This window comes from Chroicocephalus ridibundus, chromosome 2 (genome assembly GCF_963924245.1).
Source record: "Chroicocephalus ridibundus chromosome 2, bChrRid1.1, whole genome shotgun sequence".
Taxonomy (NCBI): Eukaryota; Metazoa; Chordata; class Aves; order Charadriiformes; family Laridae; genus Chroicocephalus; species Chroicocephalus ridibundus.
The window spans coordinates 20,828,841-20,846,636 of record NC_086285.1 but is presented as its reverse complement, the minus strand read 5'-3'; the positions used below and the strand labels follow the sequence as shown (position 1 = coordinate 20,846,636).

Genomic DNA, 17,796 nt, shown 5'->3' with positions numbered 1-17,796 from the left:
AAAGGCATGCAGATACATTAAAGCATATGATTAGTATTTATTAGTAAGGAGTATTTTTACTTGCAAGGTTATTTGTCTCATGAAATACTAAGCAGACTAAGCAAGTGTCAAATATTTAACAGCATTGGGCTGTTACATATTGGGCTGTATACTCTTCTTTAATCCACTTCAGTATAATCAGCTATGTTACGGGTATTTTTCAAACATTAACATATGGTATTAAAAAACATTCAATACACTAAACCATCCTCAGTCTCACAGATTGTGTCATAATGAACAAGATATTATGACACTGATAATCCTGCTGACTGACTGCTCTGCGGTGCTGTCCTCTTCGGTCCTTCATCCAGCTTTTGTCTTACGTCCTGGCACGCTTTAGAGCAAGATCAGATGTCTATCTCAAAACCTTTTGGATTTGGTTTTTTGTTTAGTTTTGTGGTTTTTTTTTTTTCCCTTGGTCTGTTGCTGGCAACCTGTTTCTCCTGTCTTCATTTACCTTAAATAGCTTATCCAAAACCAGTTTTTCTTTTGCTGTCATAGAATCATAGAATTGTTGAGGTTGGAAGGGACCTTTAAGATCATCGAGTCCAACCTTTAGCCTACCCTGACAAGAGCCACTTCTAAACCATGTCCCTCAGTGCCCCATCTACCCTTTTTTTAAACACCTCCAGAGATGGTGAATCCACCACCTCCCTGGGCAGCCTATTCCAATGTTTAATAACCCTTTCAGTGAAAAAATGTCTCCTAATATCTAATCTAAACCTCCCCTGACGTAACTTGAACCCGTTTCCCCTCGTCCTATCACTTGTCACCGGGGAGAAGAGGTCAGCCCCCATCTCTCTACAACCTCCTTTCAGGTAGTTGTAGAGGGTGATAAGGTCTCCCCTCAGCCTCCTCTTCTCCAGGCTAAACAACCCCAGCGCCCTCAGTCGTTCTTCATAAGGTTTGTCCTTTGCCTTCATAACATAGTTTCAACTGTCTCCATCAGAATCGTTTTAACTGTCTCCATCAGAATTATTTCAACACCACAGTTAATGTCTAAATAACATTCCTCCTTCCACATCAAATGCGACTCAATTATTTCACTGGCAATGCTATCTTGCTTTGCCAGTAATCAGTTATTCCCTAAAACAAAAACAGCCTGGATATTCTGATCTCTTCATTTTTAACTCAAATACAGGAGGTAAGTTGCAACCCAACATACTGCACAATTACAGAGCAATTATCTCCACCAATGATGTTCAAACATTTATTCTATACTATGTATGGCTCATCAACTTGGGTCTATCAGTACGGTAAAACCCAAAGGAAAAATGCAGCACCGTTCTTCAAACGGACAAGATGTCCAAAGATGATAACCAAAACTTAGCAATTTGGTTTTGATATACAAGTGCTCTTTGGTAGAGAACAAAAATTGAGAATGGTATCTAGCCTACAACCTAACAGATATTTTGACATGGCTCAAGGCAGCTGTGAATTTTGACCAAGAAGCCGGGGGGAAGAAAGAAAAGAAAAGAAAAGAAAAGAAAAAAAAAAAAAAAAGAAAATCTACCATCCCACCAGAATATGCCTGCAAGAATCAGAAACAATATGCATTTAGGACCCTAAATGGGCTACCTGGAAAATGTTATGAACATGGCCCATACTAAAGTAAATTTTCAGTTCTGTTTTCCAACAGTCCAAGTAGTCATGTAATAACATTGGGGAGGGGGGGAAGGCAGAATCTGAGAAGTTAATCATCGTGAAATAGTATATGTGTAATTGAAAATAAGGGCAACACTACTTAAACTGCTTAACATATAAACATTGAATCTGCCTGTCAAATTCCCAAATATAACCACAAAGTCTGTGCTAATTAAAAATCAAAGTTAGCTTTCACTTTTCTCTTACACATAGCTTTCCCTTCCCATAATTTGCGGCCATTTGAAAATGTACAGTTAACGTCAGTCTCATTCCTCCAGTGCTCACTTTCTTGTTACTGGGCAAGTCTTCCAAACAAGGACTATAAAGAAAAAGCCCAAGGCAGCAAAATATTGCTGATACTGGAAGATATCCAGTTGAGACCAGCATAGTTAAAAAAACCAAAAACCAAACACACACACACTAGAAGTTACTAACTTACTACCTAGATTCTTTGCTGACATTATTCTTTTTAGAGCTGTTCTGATCCATATTTCCAATGTGAATTACAAGTATCACCTAGTAAATAATAAACATTGAAGTATTATATTTTCTGTGTTCATTTGTGCGTGTTTTAACAAAACAAAAAATCCAGGCACCCAGTTTCTCATGATTATAAAGAGAACACCACTAGGAGAGCTTTGGATGGTCAGAATGCCAACATTCCCTAAAGAGGTCTATGTAAAAAATCTGCTGCTGTACAACACATGAAACCTGCTACTTTTGCAAATAAATGCATGCTGTAAATGAATATTTACTTTGTGAAAGTCTGAAGGCTGCAGCAAAACACAGATTTTCCACAGTACTCAAATGCAAATGATGTGAGAACTTCCACTCCTTCACAATTTGCATCTCAAGGATAGTCACTGTATTTAAGAAATTCTGCCTTTTGGAAATTATGGGAAGTGCCATCACCAATATGACAAACAAATCTCAACTGCAATGTACCATTTCTCATATTGTGCCATCATTAAGAGTGCTCTCCTCTGTTGCAGGTCTGGGTAAGTAATATATTATACAGTAGCATTTTGTAAAGAATGTTTCAGGCGAAATAATTTGCATCCCAATTCAAAGTGTACTTAATTTCAAATATGGACACAACTCCTATTCATTTAAATGGAACGCAATTGCATGCTCAAGTGTGCTGAACTAAGGGGTTTGAAGACTAAAAGGGTGATCATTTCAAGACTGCATCCTGCCTGTCAAAAACTACACAGAAAATAGCTAATGACTAGATTGAGATTCTCTGAAAATTCCTAAGTGGCAAAATGCTTATGTCAGTAGTACTAAATCATTCCTTGGCAAGGCAGGGTTACATATTTATCTTTACTGGGAAAACAAAAACCAAACATCTCTCACGTTGCTCAGTTTCTTTTTAGTTGCTGGAGTTTACCCTAGATTATAGTTTCTGGACAATTTCTATAAATAAATTTGACCAAACCCCACTATAGTGACGGCCTCAGGAAGAAACGAAAAGCAGCAGCACTGTGCATTGTGAAACAAGGTAAGATGCTGAACCTAACCAGATTTTAACTGGTTTGTCTGCAAAATACAATATAGAAACATCAACATTTATTTACATTTATAAATTAAAATTAGATTTATTTGACCTTAACTTCATTCTCCAATTTAAAGATAGCTAAACTCATACCAAGAAAAGTAACTACTCTGCAACAGTCCGCACTTTTCAAATTCACGTTAAAAAGCCAAAAAGAGCAGCAGGGAATTGCACTACAGAAGCTGGCACCACAGCCTGCAAGTTCTTCCTGATCCCTAAGTTGTGGATCCTGTGAAAATCCCATTTCAGGGATATTTATCATCCTTGCTTCTCATTTATTGGCAAAATTCTGAGGATACGCTGTCAACACTGGACTGCTTTCTCTCCCTTCTGTCGGATGGGCAGCGAGTAAGTGGGGCAAGGCCACAGCAATTAACCAGCTTTCACACCTTACTCCAGCTTCTACCCCTGACACATGCGACTACAGTTTCCTCCTTCTATTTCTCTACTCCTCCTTTTGTAGTTGAGACAGTTGAGACTTTGTTTTGGGAGGTGACAGGGAGGGAAAACTGACAAGAAAAACGATTTCCACCACCCCCTGGCCCCAGCTGAGCTAAATCGAAGCAGTCCCATCAGATGTTTTGCTACATCTCTCCCAGGCTGTGACAAAACCAGTGCAATGAAGACTAATATTTACAAATGCAGCGCACACCTTCTTCCAAATTGATGTAAAATGGATATCAGCTTCAGGACAGAAGAGACTCCCAATGAAGAGAGTCAGATTTTCAACAGTTGACTGGCAAAGACTGAACTCCTGTTTCTCCTCACAGGTTTCTCTTATGTCAACTCCCATGTCTTTCTGCGATAGACAACCATCATGTCAATCTCAGAAATGAAACTCGAGACTCGAGACCTGAGGTAAATTAAGAAGCCCAACCTGAGTTATAAAAGTTAATATAACATAAGCTATATAGCCCTAGTTTGGACCCAGGCCGGTGTCTAAACAGAGGTTATAGAGTTGCCCAGTGCAGAAACAGAGATGTATTTTAAAAACCCTGTGTGTTTGTCCACACAGATTAACACTTCGCACAATTATCTTGAGCTCTTGGGTAGTTTTCAACCGACAGACTCAAAAAACTGAGGACTATATATGGAAAACACACTTGTAAAACTAGTCAGACTGAATTATGGCAGCAAGTCACATCAATCACTTCTTCTGGAATACAAGTTCAGTTGAAAAACTACTGAAAGCTAGAATTTGACACCACAGCATCTATCGCGTGGTGTTGAAATCAGTGTATTATTCTTCTTGTCTGCACAAGACAAGAACCTATGCTACTATATTTAATTAGACAGGAAGTTTAAAAACTCAATCAAGATCAGGAAATATCAGGCAAATGTCAACTGTATGGCCTTAATTCAATACATATGCATGGCTGATTTTTTTAAACTAGTGTATAAGTGTTTATATAACATATTGTTACTATCTTTAGGAAATGTCCTTAGAGAAACATATATTTTGGCTGTTTGTTTCCCTTGCAATCTAGAGTCAATTTTGGTTGTGCTGTGAAACATGCCGTTTCCAAAAAACTTTTTCCCTGGCTGTCATATCAAATCATTTCTCTATATCATTTAGATGCTTTTTAATATTCTCCTTAAAGGCTCAGAGCATGACTTTCCTGCTTGTCTAGATTACAACACCTCTCCACCCAAACTAGTTCTAGCCAGCCTAAGCATGGTGCATTTGAGAGCAGAATATTATTGAATTACATATTCTATAAACACACCATTACTTCCTATAAATACAAGTATAAATAAAGAAATAGAGTTTCCTATGCTTTGTTAACCTATCCAACCTAACTAACTAATAGATTGAAGAGAGAAAGGCAGAAAAGGAAATACATAAATTCCACATTCTTACATAGCAGTTGTTCAGTTTGTGTTTATTCACAGTCTTTATATATTCCTGACCTATTTCAGGCAAAACTCCATAATTCTTGGTTCAATGCTTACTACTTCTGGCATTTGTCCCAGTCATAACAACAATTTTCTATGAATCCACCACTAGGAGAATTTATTGTCTTCACTTTGTCTTTACCAATATAATTTGTTCTTTGAATGTATATCTGCCATAACACCGAAAACCCCAATTTGAGATGCTAATTTAAGAATATAACATCATCATCCTATAATTTTATTCTTTCTTAAGAAAAGCTGAGGATTAAAAGCATTGCATATTTAATACTGCAGATGAAATTAGATTTCTGACCCTAATAATTTGATATTCACAGCTCAAAAGCAGAGACATCTTATTCTAGATTTAAATATGTGGGTCATTCTCTCCATGGAAAACTCAATAATTAAAAATATTTTTTTAAAAGTCACATTTATTCTCTCCTTAAAGCTACTCAAGTCCAAAGTAAAATCCATAGAGACTTAAATATTTAAGACAGAAGCCTGAAAAGAAGGTTAACCTCTGCATTTAAGGAAAGATGATTTAAAGAGTACAGAAATCTATTGTTTCTAAACAAAATAAAAAAACCTCCAATTGGCTAGAAATATGCTAAATACACTAATTTGCTACAAATAGAGTGTTCTGGTTCAAGTCATATAAAGAAGCATAAGATTAGCCATAAAACCAACAAAAACATTGGCTGTTAAGTATGATGCTTGAAAAATTAAGTTCTTCTAGTTTTCTTTTACTCGTTAGGCTAACTGACTTGGTGGCCACCAAAGAGGAAGAGAGAGGGGAACAGAATCACTAATACATATGTACAGGACAAAAAAATTATGCAAACATTTTAGAATAACCAAGGTGCCTGTCTATTGTTTTGGTAAATCAGGTCCTATTCCCTACTTCATAAACACAGTATGTAACAAACGGTTGCCTTCTCCACACTTTCCCAAATGTTATCATTAATATTTTATCAACATCATTCTGCTGCACAGAAGAAACATGTATACATTGTTCTGTACCTGTTCACTGACCTCAGGCAGGAGCCCAAGTATATTACATAGGTAGACTTAAACACCTATTTTAAAAAGTATGTGTATAGGATAAAAGTAGTTTTTTCATTAACACTAATAACTCTAATGTAAATATGATAACTGTAGGAGTTACCTATAGGACATAAACTGTAGATTTATTTTAAAATGCAAACCCCGATATTCTACTCGGGCTGACTGCACAACATTTGCAGTGACACAAAGCATAATAAACCAAAGGAAAGCCTGAAGTCTTCTGGCTTAACGCTTTCGGTATCACTGTAATACAGATTTTTGTGTGTTTTTTTTTAAATGAAGTCTCTTTTCAGTGACACTACATTGCTTAAGAGTTTGGTAATAGAATACTGAGATTTTCACCTCAGGGTTACTGAATTCAATATGGCCCAGATCAATAGTGACTCAAAGTCATCACCATTTGATGAGAGTTTGTAGCCCAGGTTAAAATGTATTATGAGCTAAGACTAGCTCCTAGTGAATAGCTTCATAACTGACACTAACAGGTATGGTTGCTGGCAGTCTGTCTCAATATAGAGCCTTACATTCAATGGGCACACGGAGTGATTTGCTTTCTCGACCTACAGCAATCCCTCTGGGTCAGGGTCGAGGCACACTAGCAGGACACCATGAAGAAATCTCGGACTGCTAGTTGCTTACTTGTACCTGTCCCAGGAATAAAAAAAAATTTAGAATACAGACACACTTTTCAGATACCACATTTGTTTCACTGCTTAGAAAAAGAAAATTAAGTTATTTCAAAACTAGATGACCTCAGGTAGCACACTAAAACAGAATAACCCCTCCCCTTGCAGACCAATTTATTAAAACATCTGGTTTACACAGCACCTTAATCCTGCTAAGATACAAGCTGCTTGCTTAAGGAATTAACATTTTTTAAAAGCCTGGAAACTGTATTCAGGTAATCCGTCATATGACGTCTGATTAGAACAAGCACCATGTTATTTGCTACTAAAGAAAAAGCATGCTCAGATTTCAAAGCAGCACAGATGTGGGAAGATTCAAGGCAGAAGAGAGCAGGTGGCAGGCTAGCTGGCAATTATGAAATGTGCAAGATTATAAAAAGACTAAGATTTAATTGTCAAAACTATATTTTTTAAACTAACCAAATAACAATTTAGCATGTGTATAGCATTTTGCCTTTTAATGTTATAAAGCAGAGAGACCTCCTTTACACATTTAAAGTTAAGTTATTTTATATCACTGTTCCACAGGCAGCTTTCAAATAAAACCTTCATGATTAAAAAGCTCACTCAGTTACCAATATCCTATCTATGAAACACAGTGCTTTGATGACCCAGGCTGAGAAAAATAAAAACACAAACTGCATTTTAACCAGAAAAAGAGTTCAGTACAAGATGAGCACAGCCTAGAGCCTAACAATTGGAAAACATGGTAACTACTATGTTTCCAGCGTCTACCAATAAATTGTGTAAAAACAATGCTTATGGATACTTTTGTTTCACGGTATTTTTAATAATCCTAATTTAAGGTTAAAAAGTAAAGTGTAGCAAATACAGGAGATCCACGCTATCTGAACTTCCCAAGTTCTGTGCACAAAAATAGTTTTTACTACTCTTACTTTAGTAAAATCAAGCCAGGTGCAATATCAAACATACCCAAATGCCAAGAAGTGCCGCAGGATAACATGAAAAACAAAAATAATGAGAAACATGATTTTCTATCTATACATCTGGTCCAGCTGGAAGGGATCAGGCACTGTCTTTCTCCACCTTTATCTCCCCTGTACAGAGCAAGCACATATCAAAAGGTCAAAAGTATTCACTCCTCATTGAGGTAGAACTTGGAACCCTATCCTCAGAGACAAATGAGTCAAATAATGATACGGAATGAAGAGGAGATTCCAGTGGAAGAAGATGAGCAATCTGTAAACCAAAAAGAATTATAATCCTGGTCCCACTGAAGACAATGATAAATCTCCCATTGATTTCTCAAGGGCCAAGATTTTAATGCAACAACAACATTATTCACATAAACAATGAACTCTCATGAAAACAACGTGTGTTACAAATCATGTAAAATGAAATCAAAACAAAGAATATGAGAGAAATCCCACTGGGAGAGAAATTACTTGGCAATGTTTCATCAATAGAATGATTCCAGAAATGCTATACATATATTCTTGCACGAATATTTGCAGAAAGGACAGAACAAGATCAGATGTAACAAAAAACGTCCTCTAATAAGTTGCTGGGTTTTTTTCCAGATCCACGTAATAGGTTGTCCAGCAGGAAAGGAAAGGGTTAAAGGGCTCCAAAGTAACCCAATAGTGACTTAACAACATATGCAGGCCACAAAATAATGCAACCTAGAAAGAAGCCCATGGTAATATTCCCTTCTAAATTTCCCTTAATCCCTAACAAGCATACATAGAACACTTTTTCCAGTCAATTTTTGTCAACAGATAAAGAAAAAAAAATAATCAGAGGCTTGAGCTAAGTAAATTAAGCTACTTGTCTCCTCTTAACAACCTGAAAGCATTTCTAATCTGGGACTACAAACATTCAGTGACAAAACAAAAATAATTTTAGAAACAAACTTTTTCAGTACTTGCTTTAAAGAGTTTTGTTATCAGTATGAGAATGAGCTTTTAGTAATTCCTCTCAGCTTTGTCTGCAGTTCGCATGAATAGTGTAAACAGTGCTACATGAATATGCAAGTTAGTGCTAGGTAGGTATATGATTTCCTATATTGAAACAAAACCCCTCAAGAGTCTCATTACTTCATTTCCATGCTCTCAAATACAATTGAGTCTGCTCACACTGTTTTCAACAGATGGGGTTTCAGAACAGAATAGATGGTCAAAGAAAGGTTACATAAATGGTGTAGGTAACGTGCTCTAGTTATGCGTCTCCCTCTACACATGTTCCCAAATACAAATTTAAACATCCTGGCTGCAAATTAAATTCAATATTTCTTTCTCTCCAAACTTATGAAAGGTAGTAAGTAATGATAAATGATTATCACTTTACCTAAAACAGCCCGGAATGGACTGGAAAAATGATGCATCCAGTTCCCCAACAGCTTCCCTCTTCTGGTATAAAACTCTATCTCTTTAACCTTTCCTCATAAATATGACTTTCTAAATTTCTTTTTATTGCTGATCTAGTCTTGCTGTTAATTTTTCTTTCTTTCTGAAAAGTGCAATGATCAAAACTATACAAAGAGTCCTAAAGGTGGATGGATCACTGCTGCAGAAAAATGCAGAAAAACTACCTCAATTCTGTAATACTGAATATATTATCTGAATATCTCCCAATAACTTACTTTCTTTTAATAGTCATCTCTAAGTAGAGAGTAACAACATAGCAAGACAAGCCCCTTAAGAACATAAACTTAGCATGATCTCAAACTAAGACAGAAGAATAACTTTACTATGTTATAAGCACATTTTCAGCCAGCTATGTAACCTCACGAAAAACTAGAAAACACTCCTCTTTCTACATCCCTCGGGAGATCATTTTACTTTGCCTAAGGAGGAAGCTGGTTTTTTTCTCTATAGCCTATTCCTTATCTACTTCAATACTTAAACCCTATGGAAACAGTAATGAAACAGTAATCAACAGCACTTTAATAGCTTCCATATCCTATTCAGACACCAGACAAAAAAACCCCAAATGTTTTTAAACAACTATCAATAAAAATTAGTAGACCATCCAAAACCAGACTCACACTCCAAATTGCATTTTATATTATTTTCCATGTACTTTTACATTGCTGCTATTTCATTTGCACCTGACAGTTAGGTCACTTAAGTAGGGTGACAGTGGCATATATTTTTTTCCTTCTTAAAAAGGACAAAGTCTGCTCTTCAGTAAGGACGATACTTTAAATGAATTCTGGGGCACGGACTAGCCTACAAAGTCTTCTGGATTTGAGATTAAAACTTCACCTCCCCATTAGAGATGGTAATTTTCATTTCCAAGCAATTTTCATTAGCCTTTACTTTCAAGATCATCTTCAATAAACACTGAAGCAAAGTATTCATTTTATTCCAAAGCTATCCACAGATCACGATTAATCTTACTTGCAGCCTCTCTGCCCAGTTCCTCTTGACCTATTTCTTTACATCAACATTTGTTTTTTTCTTCTATTAAGTTGCCATATCCAACAGCTTAACTTTTGTCAAGTTGCACTTTATTCCTATACCTCCTGACCTATCAAACATATTGAAAAGATCAGCAAAAACTTACGTCTTTCTAGGCTACTTTTGGAAGCCCAGGATACTGGCCTCTGAAACCACCAATTTAAATCCATCAAACCCTTACCAGAGACACATATATCCTTTTTTCTTTACAAATACAGAATTCCAGTTATTGTCAATAACTAGTAATATTTATTTTATGAAGAAAATTGTTATTCTATTTTTCTGCAGTGCCAAAGCCACACTCTTGCTCTACAAATAAAATGTAGAGCTCTTATGTAAGCTTAATGAAACAATGGTAAGTCAGATACTTCTGAAAGCCATTATCTTCTCTATGTTGGCAAATCTATTGTACAGAGCTATTTAGTCTATGACAATGTTACCTCCTAGATTAGTATCTGTCAGAAAAATACCCAAATTCCTGCTGCAGACGGAACAATAAAAAAAAAAAATCTTAATTTTTCTTTTATACAGCTTTGATGCATCCAAGTTCATAACCTTAGACTTCGAAATTCCAAAAAGCTTCCAAAAAGCGCAAGTGTACTCTTCCAAATTGGGAGAAACATTAATGAACAGCTTACAGGACTGTAGCCCATGAGCCAGTAAACCAACTTTCAAAAAAACAAACCCAAAAATGAAAGGAACCTAAGCATTCAAATATCATCATGTATTAAAAAAATCACAGGGACTCCCTTCAATTTACACCTGAACATAATCTAAATTTTTATCAAACTGGACACTCTGCAAGGTACAGCACTTACCCAGATAGTACACCTGCAAATTGCCTGCTTGTCCCTAAAATGTTAACCCCATTTGTAACAGAATATAATTCAAAAAATAAACTCATGAATCAAAGCCGTGAAATGCAATACTGAATCTCTAGGTGTAAGCACAGAAAAATTACTTACCTTTTAATAACAGTTCTTTGATACGTTTTAGTTTCTGTGACTCCTGTTTGTGAAAGAATGTACCTAACAACTTGTTCTCTTAGCAGTGACTCTGAAGACACAACTTCTACATACTCTGTGTAGGAGGTGCAAAATCATAGATGGAATAGGCCCAGCCTTATTTGATTCCTTCATTTCCATGGAAATCCAAAGACAGGCTCAATTTCCATCAGAGGGGAAGGTGATTTTGGGGATCTAGATAGTCAAGCATGCAACCAACCCAAGCTACTGTAAACAAACATACATCTTTTCCCCTTTAATCGTTTGCCTGCGCAGCCTGATAAGCAAAGATGGTTCACAGAGATGAAACTAACAGGAATCCAACCCACAGGCACTTCTTGTCTTAAGGTAAACAAAGCAATGACTGTAAATATGCTCTTAAGTCCCAGGCAACTCATCTATAGAATTATGGACCTGAGCTCTTACTTTCTCAAAGTGTGTGAAAATGTGCTCCAGTGTTTAAGAATTCAGAAGCTAAGAAGAAGTCAAAAGCTAAGCATATTTGCAGAATAGATTTGTTACAGAAATATAAAAGTAAACATAAAGCAGATATACTAAATAATACAGAAAGATAAAAATAACAGCAAGATAAAATTGGCATCTGGGAAGTCACGAAGCTTAGGAATCCAATAGTAGTAGATGATTAAACTGGTTATGCAATATTCAAATTATTCAGTAAAATTTTTAGGTCTGGCTAAAAATGGGAGAGGGTATTTTTCACAGGCTTGAAAACAACTAAGGAGTAAGCAAATCTGCAGCAGAGAGAAATCAAACAAATGACAGCAGGAACTTTTTTTTGCTATTGTGATGCTGAAGTCAATGTGTTGTCTTAACTCCACTCCAAACACACCACTCTCCTCATCTCAGTCTTCCAGGCAAGGCAGATTTTCAAGTCAGGAGACCAATTGATAACATTTCTTCTGTCAGCTGTGTATCTCAGTTCTAAGATGAAAACTATACCTTTTCAAGCCAGTACGCTTTAATAAAATTTACCAGAAGATAATTACACTAACTAGCACTAAGATCCCCTATCTTTAAGTAGCAAGAACCTTAACAATAGGTCTAAGTCGAATTGTTAGGACTTTTCCGTAAGTCAGATGAAATGCACAAAGTACATAAGCAGTTCCATAATCAAAACATACTAAACCTGGATATTAAGAAGCAAAGGTTTCTTCTTTCTTTTTCCTTTGCCTTTTTTTTTTAAATAGAGAAGAATCTATTCTTGCAAGCAAAATGTTATTAACTGCAATTATGAGAAAGAACCAAGCCTCATATAACTTGACAGCATTATGTTCTACTAATTTCTAGTGAACAAGAATAGTATTTATATTAGAAACTATAGAGAGCTTTCATACATTTTAATCAACGACATCCTGTTATAACAACATTTCCAGTATCATTACACAAATTACATTGAACATCAATATAATCTTTTCCATTGTGTCTCTGCCTGACAATTAATACTTCTCCAGACTTCAATGGTATATGAATATTGTGCTGGTATACATACATTATTCCTTTTCTTAAGAAGCAAGCAAATGAATCAACATTTAAAATATGTAACAACATGAAAGATTTTGAACTTACCTTCTTTTTTGGTGTTCTGTTCCTGCCTCCCAACCAATCATCCATCTGCTCCTCAATCTCTTCAATTGAAGCTCCATGATCATATGATGGAATATATGCACTGGACTCCAGAACCGTGTATACAGGGAATTCTGATTTTGGTTTCTTGACTTTAGGCTTCTTCTCCTCTATACAAAAGTAAAAAAGAAGAAAAAGTAACGCTACTAATACTGTAGAGAAGTATAATTCAGAAGCAGGCTTAGCTCCTGTCCTGGTTCCGGTGGGGATAGGGTTAATTTTCCCTGGTATTCCATGCCATGTGAGCCACGCCCACCCTGAGCTGCCGGGGGAGGGGACAGGAAGTTGCTGCTTAAAAGCGGGCTGGGGCGTCCCGGGGCCGGCCGGTCGGGAGCGGCGGGGAGTGGCGGTTCCGTAATCGCGTTTGTATATTCCCCTACCCGTGTTGTTGTTGTTGTTTGCCTGTTCCCTCTGCTGTTCTGTTAAACTGCCTTTGTCCCAAACCAAGAGTCTTGCCTTTTCTTACGATCCTTCCTCTATTAGGAAGGCACGTGCGAGCGGCACGTGGTTCTTTGTTGCCATCTGAGGCTAAACCACGACAGTCCTTTTTGGCGCCCAACGTGGGGCACGAAGGGTTGAGATAACGACAGAATCCAACTAGAACGTGGAAAAAACGGTTTTGGTTTTTTTTTTTTTTTCTTCTTGTATGCATTTATTTTATTAGGTAAATAGTCACTGGTCATCATGTTGCTTGGTTTGTTCTCATGGCTGTGTTACATAAATTCCTATATGGCTTATGTACTCCCTGCGATGCTGTTTACCATGTCTGGAAGAGGGATGAGGATTATCATTCTGCTGTCCTGTGCGATATCTGTTTATGATATGATAACATCACTGTTCAGACGGCTGTTTTGGGGTGTTTATGTGGTTTTGTTGTCCTGTCCGTACATTGGACACTGTCTCTCAGAATTTGTTAATAGTTTCCCCAGCCCTTTTGCCTCCCTTTTCTCCTTCGGGTCAGGTATGACAGCTTTTGAGAATCTTGAATATCCTTGGGATACTCAAACCAGCGTGTTCCTAGTGTTATGTCTCCTGAATACGTTCCAGGTCTTGTTTAGGGTTAAGCAACTATTTAAGACTACCACCCGGAGATCTGCTCCGAGGCTGGATAGTCAGGGGTGGCATGGCATGTGGGAGAGCATGGGCAGGTACCTAGAGAACTATTCACCTCCAATGGTCTGGGACTTCACCCCTGAACAATTACAGGACCCTGATAAAGTGGTAGAATATTTGAAGGGAAAATGCTGTGGCTATTCTAGAGAGGCACAACTCACCGCGCTGTGCTGGGCCCTGGCCAGTATCTACCAGGCACTGCTCAGAATTATGCAGCACCCTCAAGGGGAAGAGATGGAAACCAGACTGGCGGCCCCTGCGGCTACTGCAGCCCCTGCGGCGGCCCCTGCGGCTACTGCAGCCCCTGCGGCGGCCCCTGCGGCTACTGCAGCCCCTGCGGCGGCCCCTGCGGCTACTGCAGCCCCTGCGGCGGACACTGCGGCTACTGCAGCCCCTGCGGCGGACACTGCGGCTACTGCAGCCCCTGCGGCGGACACTGCGGCTACTGCAGCCCCTGCGGCGGACACTGCGGCTACTGCAACCCCTGCGGCAGACACTGCGGCTACTGCAACCCCTGCGGCAGACACTGCGGCTACTGCAACCCCCGTGGTAGCCACTGCCACTGAACCAGGAAACCAACCCGTGCCGGTATCAGTTGCCCCCATACAGAAGAAGAAGTACACAAAGAAATCAGTTCGCTTAGTAAGAGATGATGATGAACCAGGGCCATCACGAGAGCAGGAGGAAGAGGCAGAACCAGAGATAATTACTCGATCCCTATCCTTGAGTGAGCTGCGGGATATGCGAAAAGATTTCAGCCGACTTTCAGGCGAGCACATTGTCACCTGGCTGCTCCGGTGCTGGGATAATGGGGCCAGTAGCCTGGAATTAGAGGGTAGGGAGGCCAGGCAGCTGGGATCCCTGTCTAGGGAAGGCGGCATTGACAAGGCGATTGGGAAAAAGACCCAAGCCCTCAGCCTCTGGAAACGACTCCTGTCAGGCGTGAGGGAGAGGTACCCCTTCAGTGAGGATGTTGTATGTCAGCCAAGCAAGTGGACTACCATGGAAAGAGGTATCCAGTACCTGAGAGAATTAGCCGTGCGGGAGATGATTTATTATGACTTGGACAATGCCGACTTACCCACAGACCCTGATGAGGTGCGATGCACAAGGCCCATGTGGCGGAAGTTTGTACGGAGCGCACCATCGTCATATGCCAACTCCCTGGCAGTAATGGAATGGAAAGGTGAAGAGGGACCAACAGTGGATGAGGTAGCTGGCCGGCTCCGGCGATATGAAGAAAGTCTCTCTTCCCCCCTTGTCTCAGCTGTGGAGAAATTGTCGCGGAAGGTCCAGCAACTTGAAGAGAATATGTTCTATTCCCCACCTGCACGGGCCAGCATCTCAGCTATTAGAAGCAGGCATTTCCCCACTCAAGAGAGAGAGTACAAAGGGTACACACCACGAGGCACCCTGTGGTTCTACCTGCAGGACCACGGAGAGGACATGAGGAAGTGGGATGGACGACCTACTTCGATCCTGCGGACACGGGTACAGGAGTTGCAAGGAAGGACAACCACAAAAGGGGATCCCTCCAGGAAAAGTGCCGCCCCAGTTTCCAGTGGGCCGTTCCCCAGACAAAGCAGAAGGCCTGATCTTGCTTCTGATCCTCTTGAAGGAACTTCCAAGTCATTTCTGCAAGAAGTGAGTAATGGATACTATGACGAGTATTAGGGGGGCCCTGCCTCCGGCCAGGTGGAGGAAAGGGACAACCGGGTTTATTGGACGGTGTGGATTCGATGGCCTGGCACATCAGACCCACAGGAGTATAAGGCTCTAGTGGACACGGGTGCGCAGTGTACTTTAATACCATCAAGCTATAGAGGGGCAGAACCCATTTGTATTTCTGGGGTGACAGGGGGATCCCAAGAGTTGACTGTACTGGAGGCAGAAGTGAGCCTAACTGGGAATGAGTGGCAAAAGCATCCCATTGTGACTGGCCCAGAGGCTCCATGCATCCTTGGTATAGATTACCTCAGGAGAGGGTATTTTAAGGACCCAAAAGGGTACCGCTGGGCCTTTGGCATAGCTGCTTTGGAGACAGAGGAAGTTAAACAGTTGTCTGCCTTGCCTGGTCTCTCGGAGGATTCTTCTGTTGTGGGGTTATTGAGGGTCAAAGAACAACAGGTGCCGATTGCTACCACAACGGTGCATCGGCGACAGTATCGCACTAACCGAGACTCTCTGATTCCCATCCATGAGCTGATTCGTCAACTAGAGGTTCAAGGAGTGATCAGCAAGACTCACTCCCCCTTTAACAGTCCCATATGGCCGGTGCGAAAATCTAATGGAGAGTGGAGGCTAACTGTAGACTATCGTGGTCTGAATGAAGTCACGCCACCGCTGAGTGCTGCCGTGCCGGACATGCTAGAACTGCAGTACGAACTGGAGTCCAAGGCAGCCAAGTGGTATGCCACGATTGATATAGCGAATGCATTCTTCTCAATCCCTTTGGCAGCAGAGTGCAGGCCACAGTTTGCTTTCACTTGGAGGGGCGTCCAATACACCTGGAATCGACTGCCCCAGGGGTGGAAACACAGTCCCACCATTTGCCATGGACTGATCCAGACTGCACTGGAACAGGGTGAAGCTCCAGAACATCTGCAGTACATTGATGACATCATTGTATGGGGAAACACAGCAGAAGAAGTTTTTGAGAAAGGGAGTAAAATAGTCCAAATCCTTCTGAACGCTGGTTTTGCTATAAAGCGAAGTAAGGTCAAGGGACCTGCGCAGGAGATCCAGTTTTTAGGAATAAAATGGCAAGATGGACGCCGTCAGATTCCAATGGATGTGATCAACAAAATAGCAGCTATGTCTCCACCAACTAGTAAAAAGGAAACACAGGCTTTCTTAGGTATTGTGGGTTTTTGGAGAATGCATATCCCAGATTACAGTCAAATTGTAAGCCCTCTGTATCAAGTAACCCGGAAGAAGAATGATTTTAAATGGGGTCCTGAGCAACGACAAGCTTTTGAACAAATCAAACAGGAAATAGTCCATGCAGTGGCCCTGGGGCCAGTCCGGGCAGGACAAGATGTTAAAAATGTGCTCTATACCGCAGCCGGGGAGAACGGCCCTACCTGGAGCCTCTGGCAGAAAGCACCAGGGGAGACTCGAGGTCGACCCCTAGGGTTTTGGAGTCGTGGATATAGAGGATCCGAAGCCCGCTACACTCCAACAGAAAAAGAGATATTGGCAGCATATGAAGGGGTTCGAGCTGCTTCGGAAGTAGTTGGTACAGAAGCACAGCTCCTCTTAGCACCTCGACTGCCGGTGCTGGGTTGGATGTTCAAAGAAAGGGTCCCCACCACACATCATGCAACCGATGCTACATGGAGTAAGTGGATTGCATTGATCACACAGCGAACTCGAATGGGAAACCCCAGTCGCCCAGGAATTCTGGAAGTGATCATGGACTGGCCAGAAGGCAAGGATTTCGGAATGTCACCAGAGGAGGAGGTGACGCGTGCAGAAGAGGCCCCACCATATAATAAACTGCCAGAAAATGAGAAGAAATATGCCCTGTTCACTGATGGGTCCTGCCGTATTGTGGGAAAGCATCGAAAGTGGAAGGCTGCTGTGTGGAGTCCTACACGACGGGTTGCAGAAGCCAGTGAGGGACAGGGTGAATCGAGCCAGTTTGCAGAGGTGAAGGCTATTCAGCTGGCTTTGGACATTGCTGAGCGAGAAAAATGGCCAGTACTTTATCTCTACACTGACTCATG

At 40.2% G+C, this 17,796-nt stretch overlaps 1 protein-coding gene across 1 annotated transcript in view; it reads right to left on the bottom strand.

Annotated features, from left to right (window-relative positions):
- The window catches only part of DNAJC1 (DnaJ heat shock protein family (Hsp40) member C1), a 116,172-nt gene that overhangs the window by 27,804 nt on the left and 70,572 nt on the right, over nucleotides 1-17,796 (bottom strand). The window contains exon 8 of the mRNA XM_063324678.1: nucleotides 12,899-13,065. Coding sequence (XP_063180748.1) covers nucleotides 12,899-13,065 — 167 coding nt within the window. The remainder of the gene's footprint in view (nucleotides 1-12,898; nucleotides 13,066-17,796) is intronic.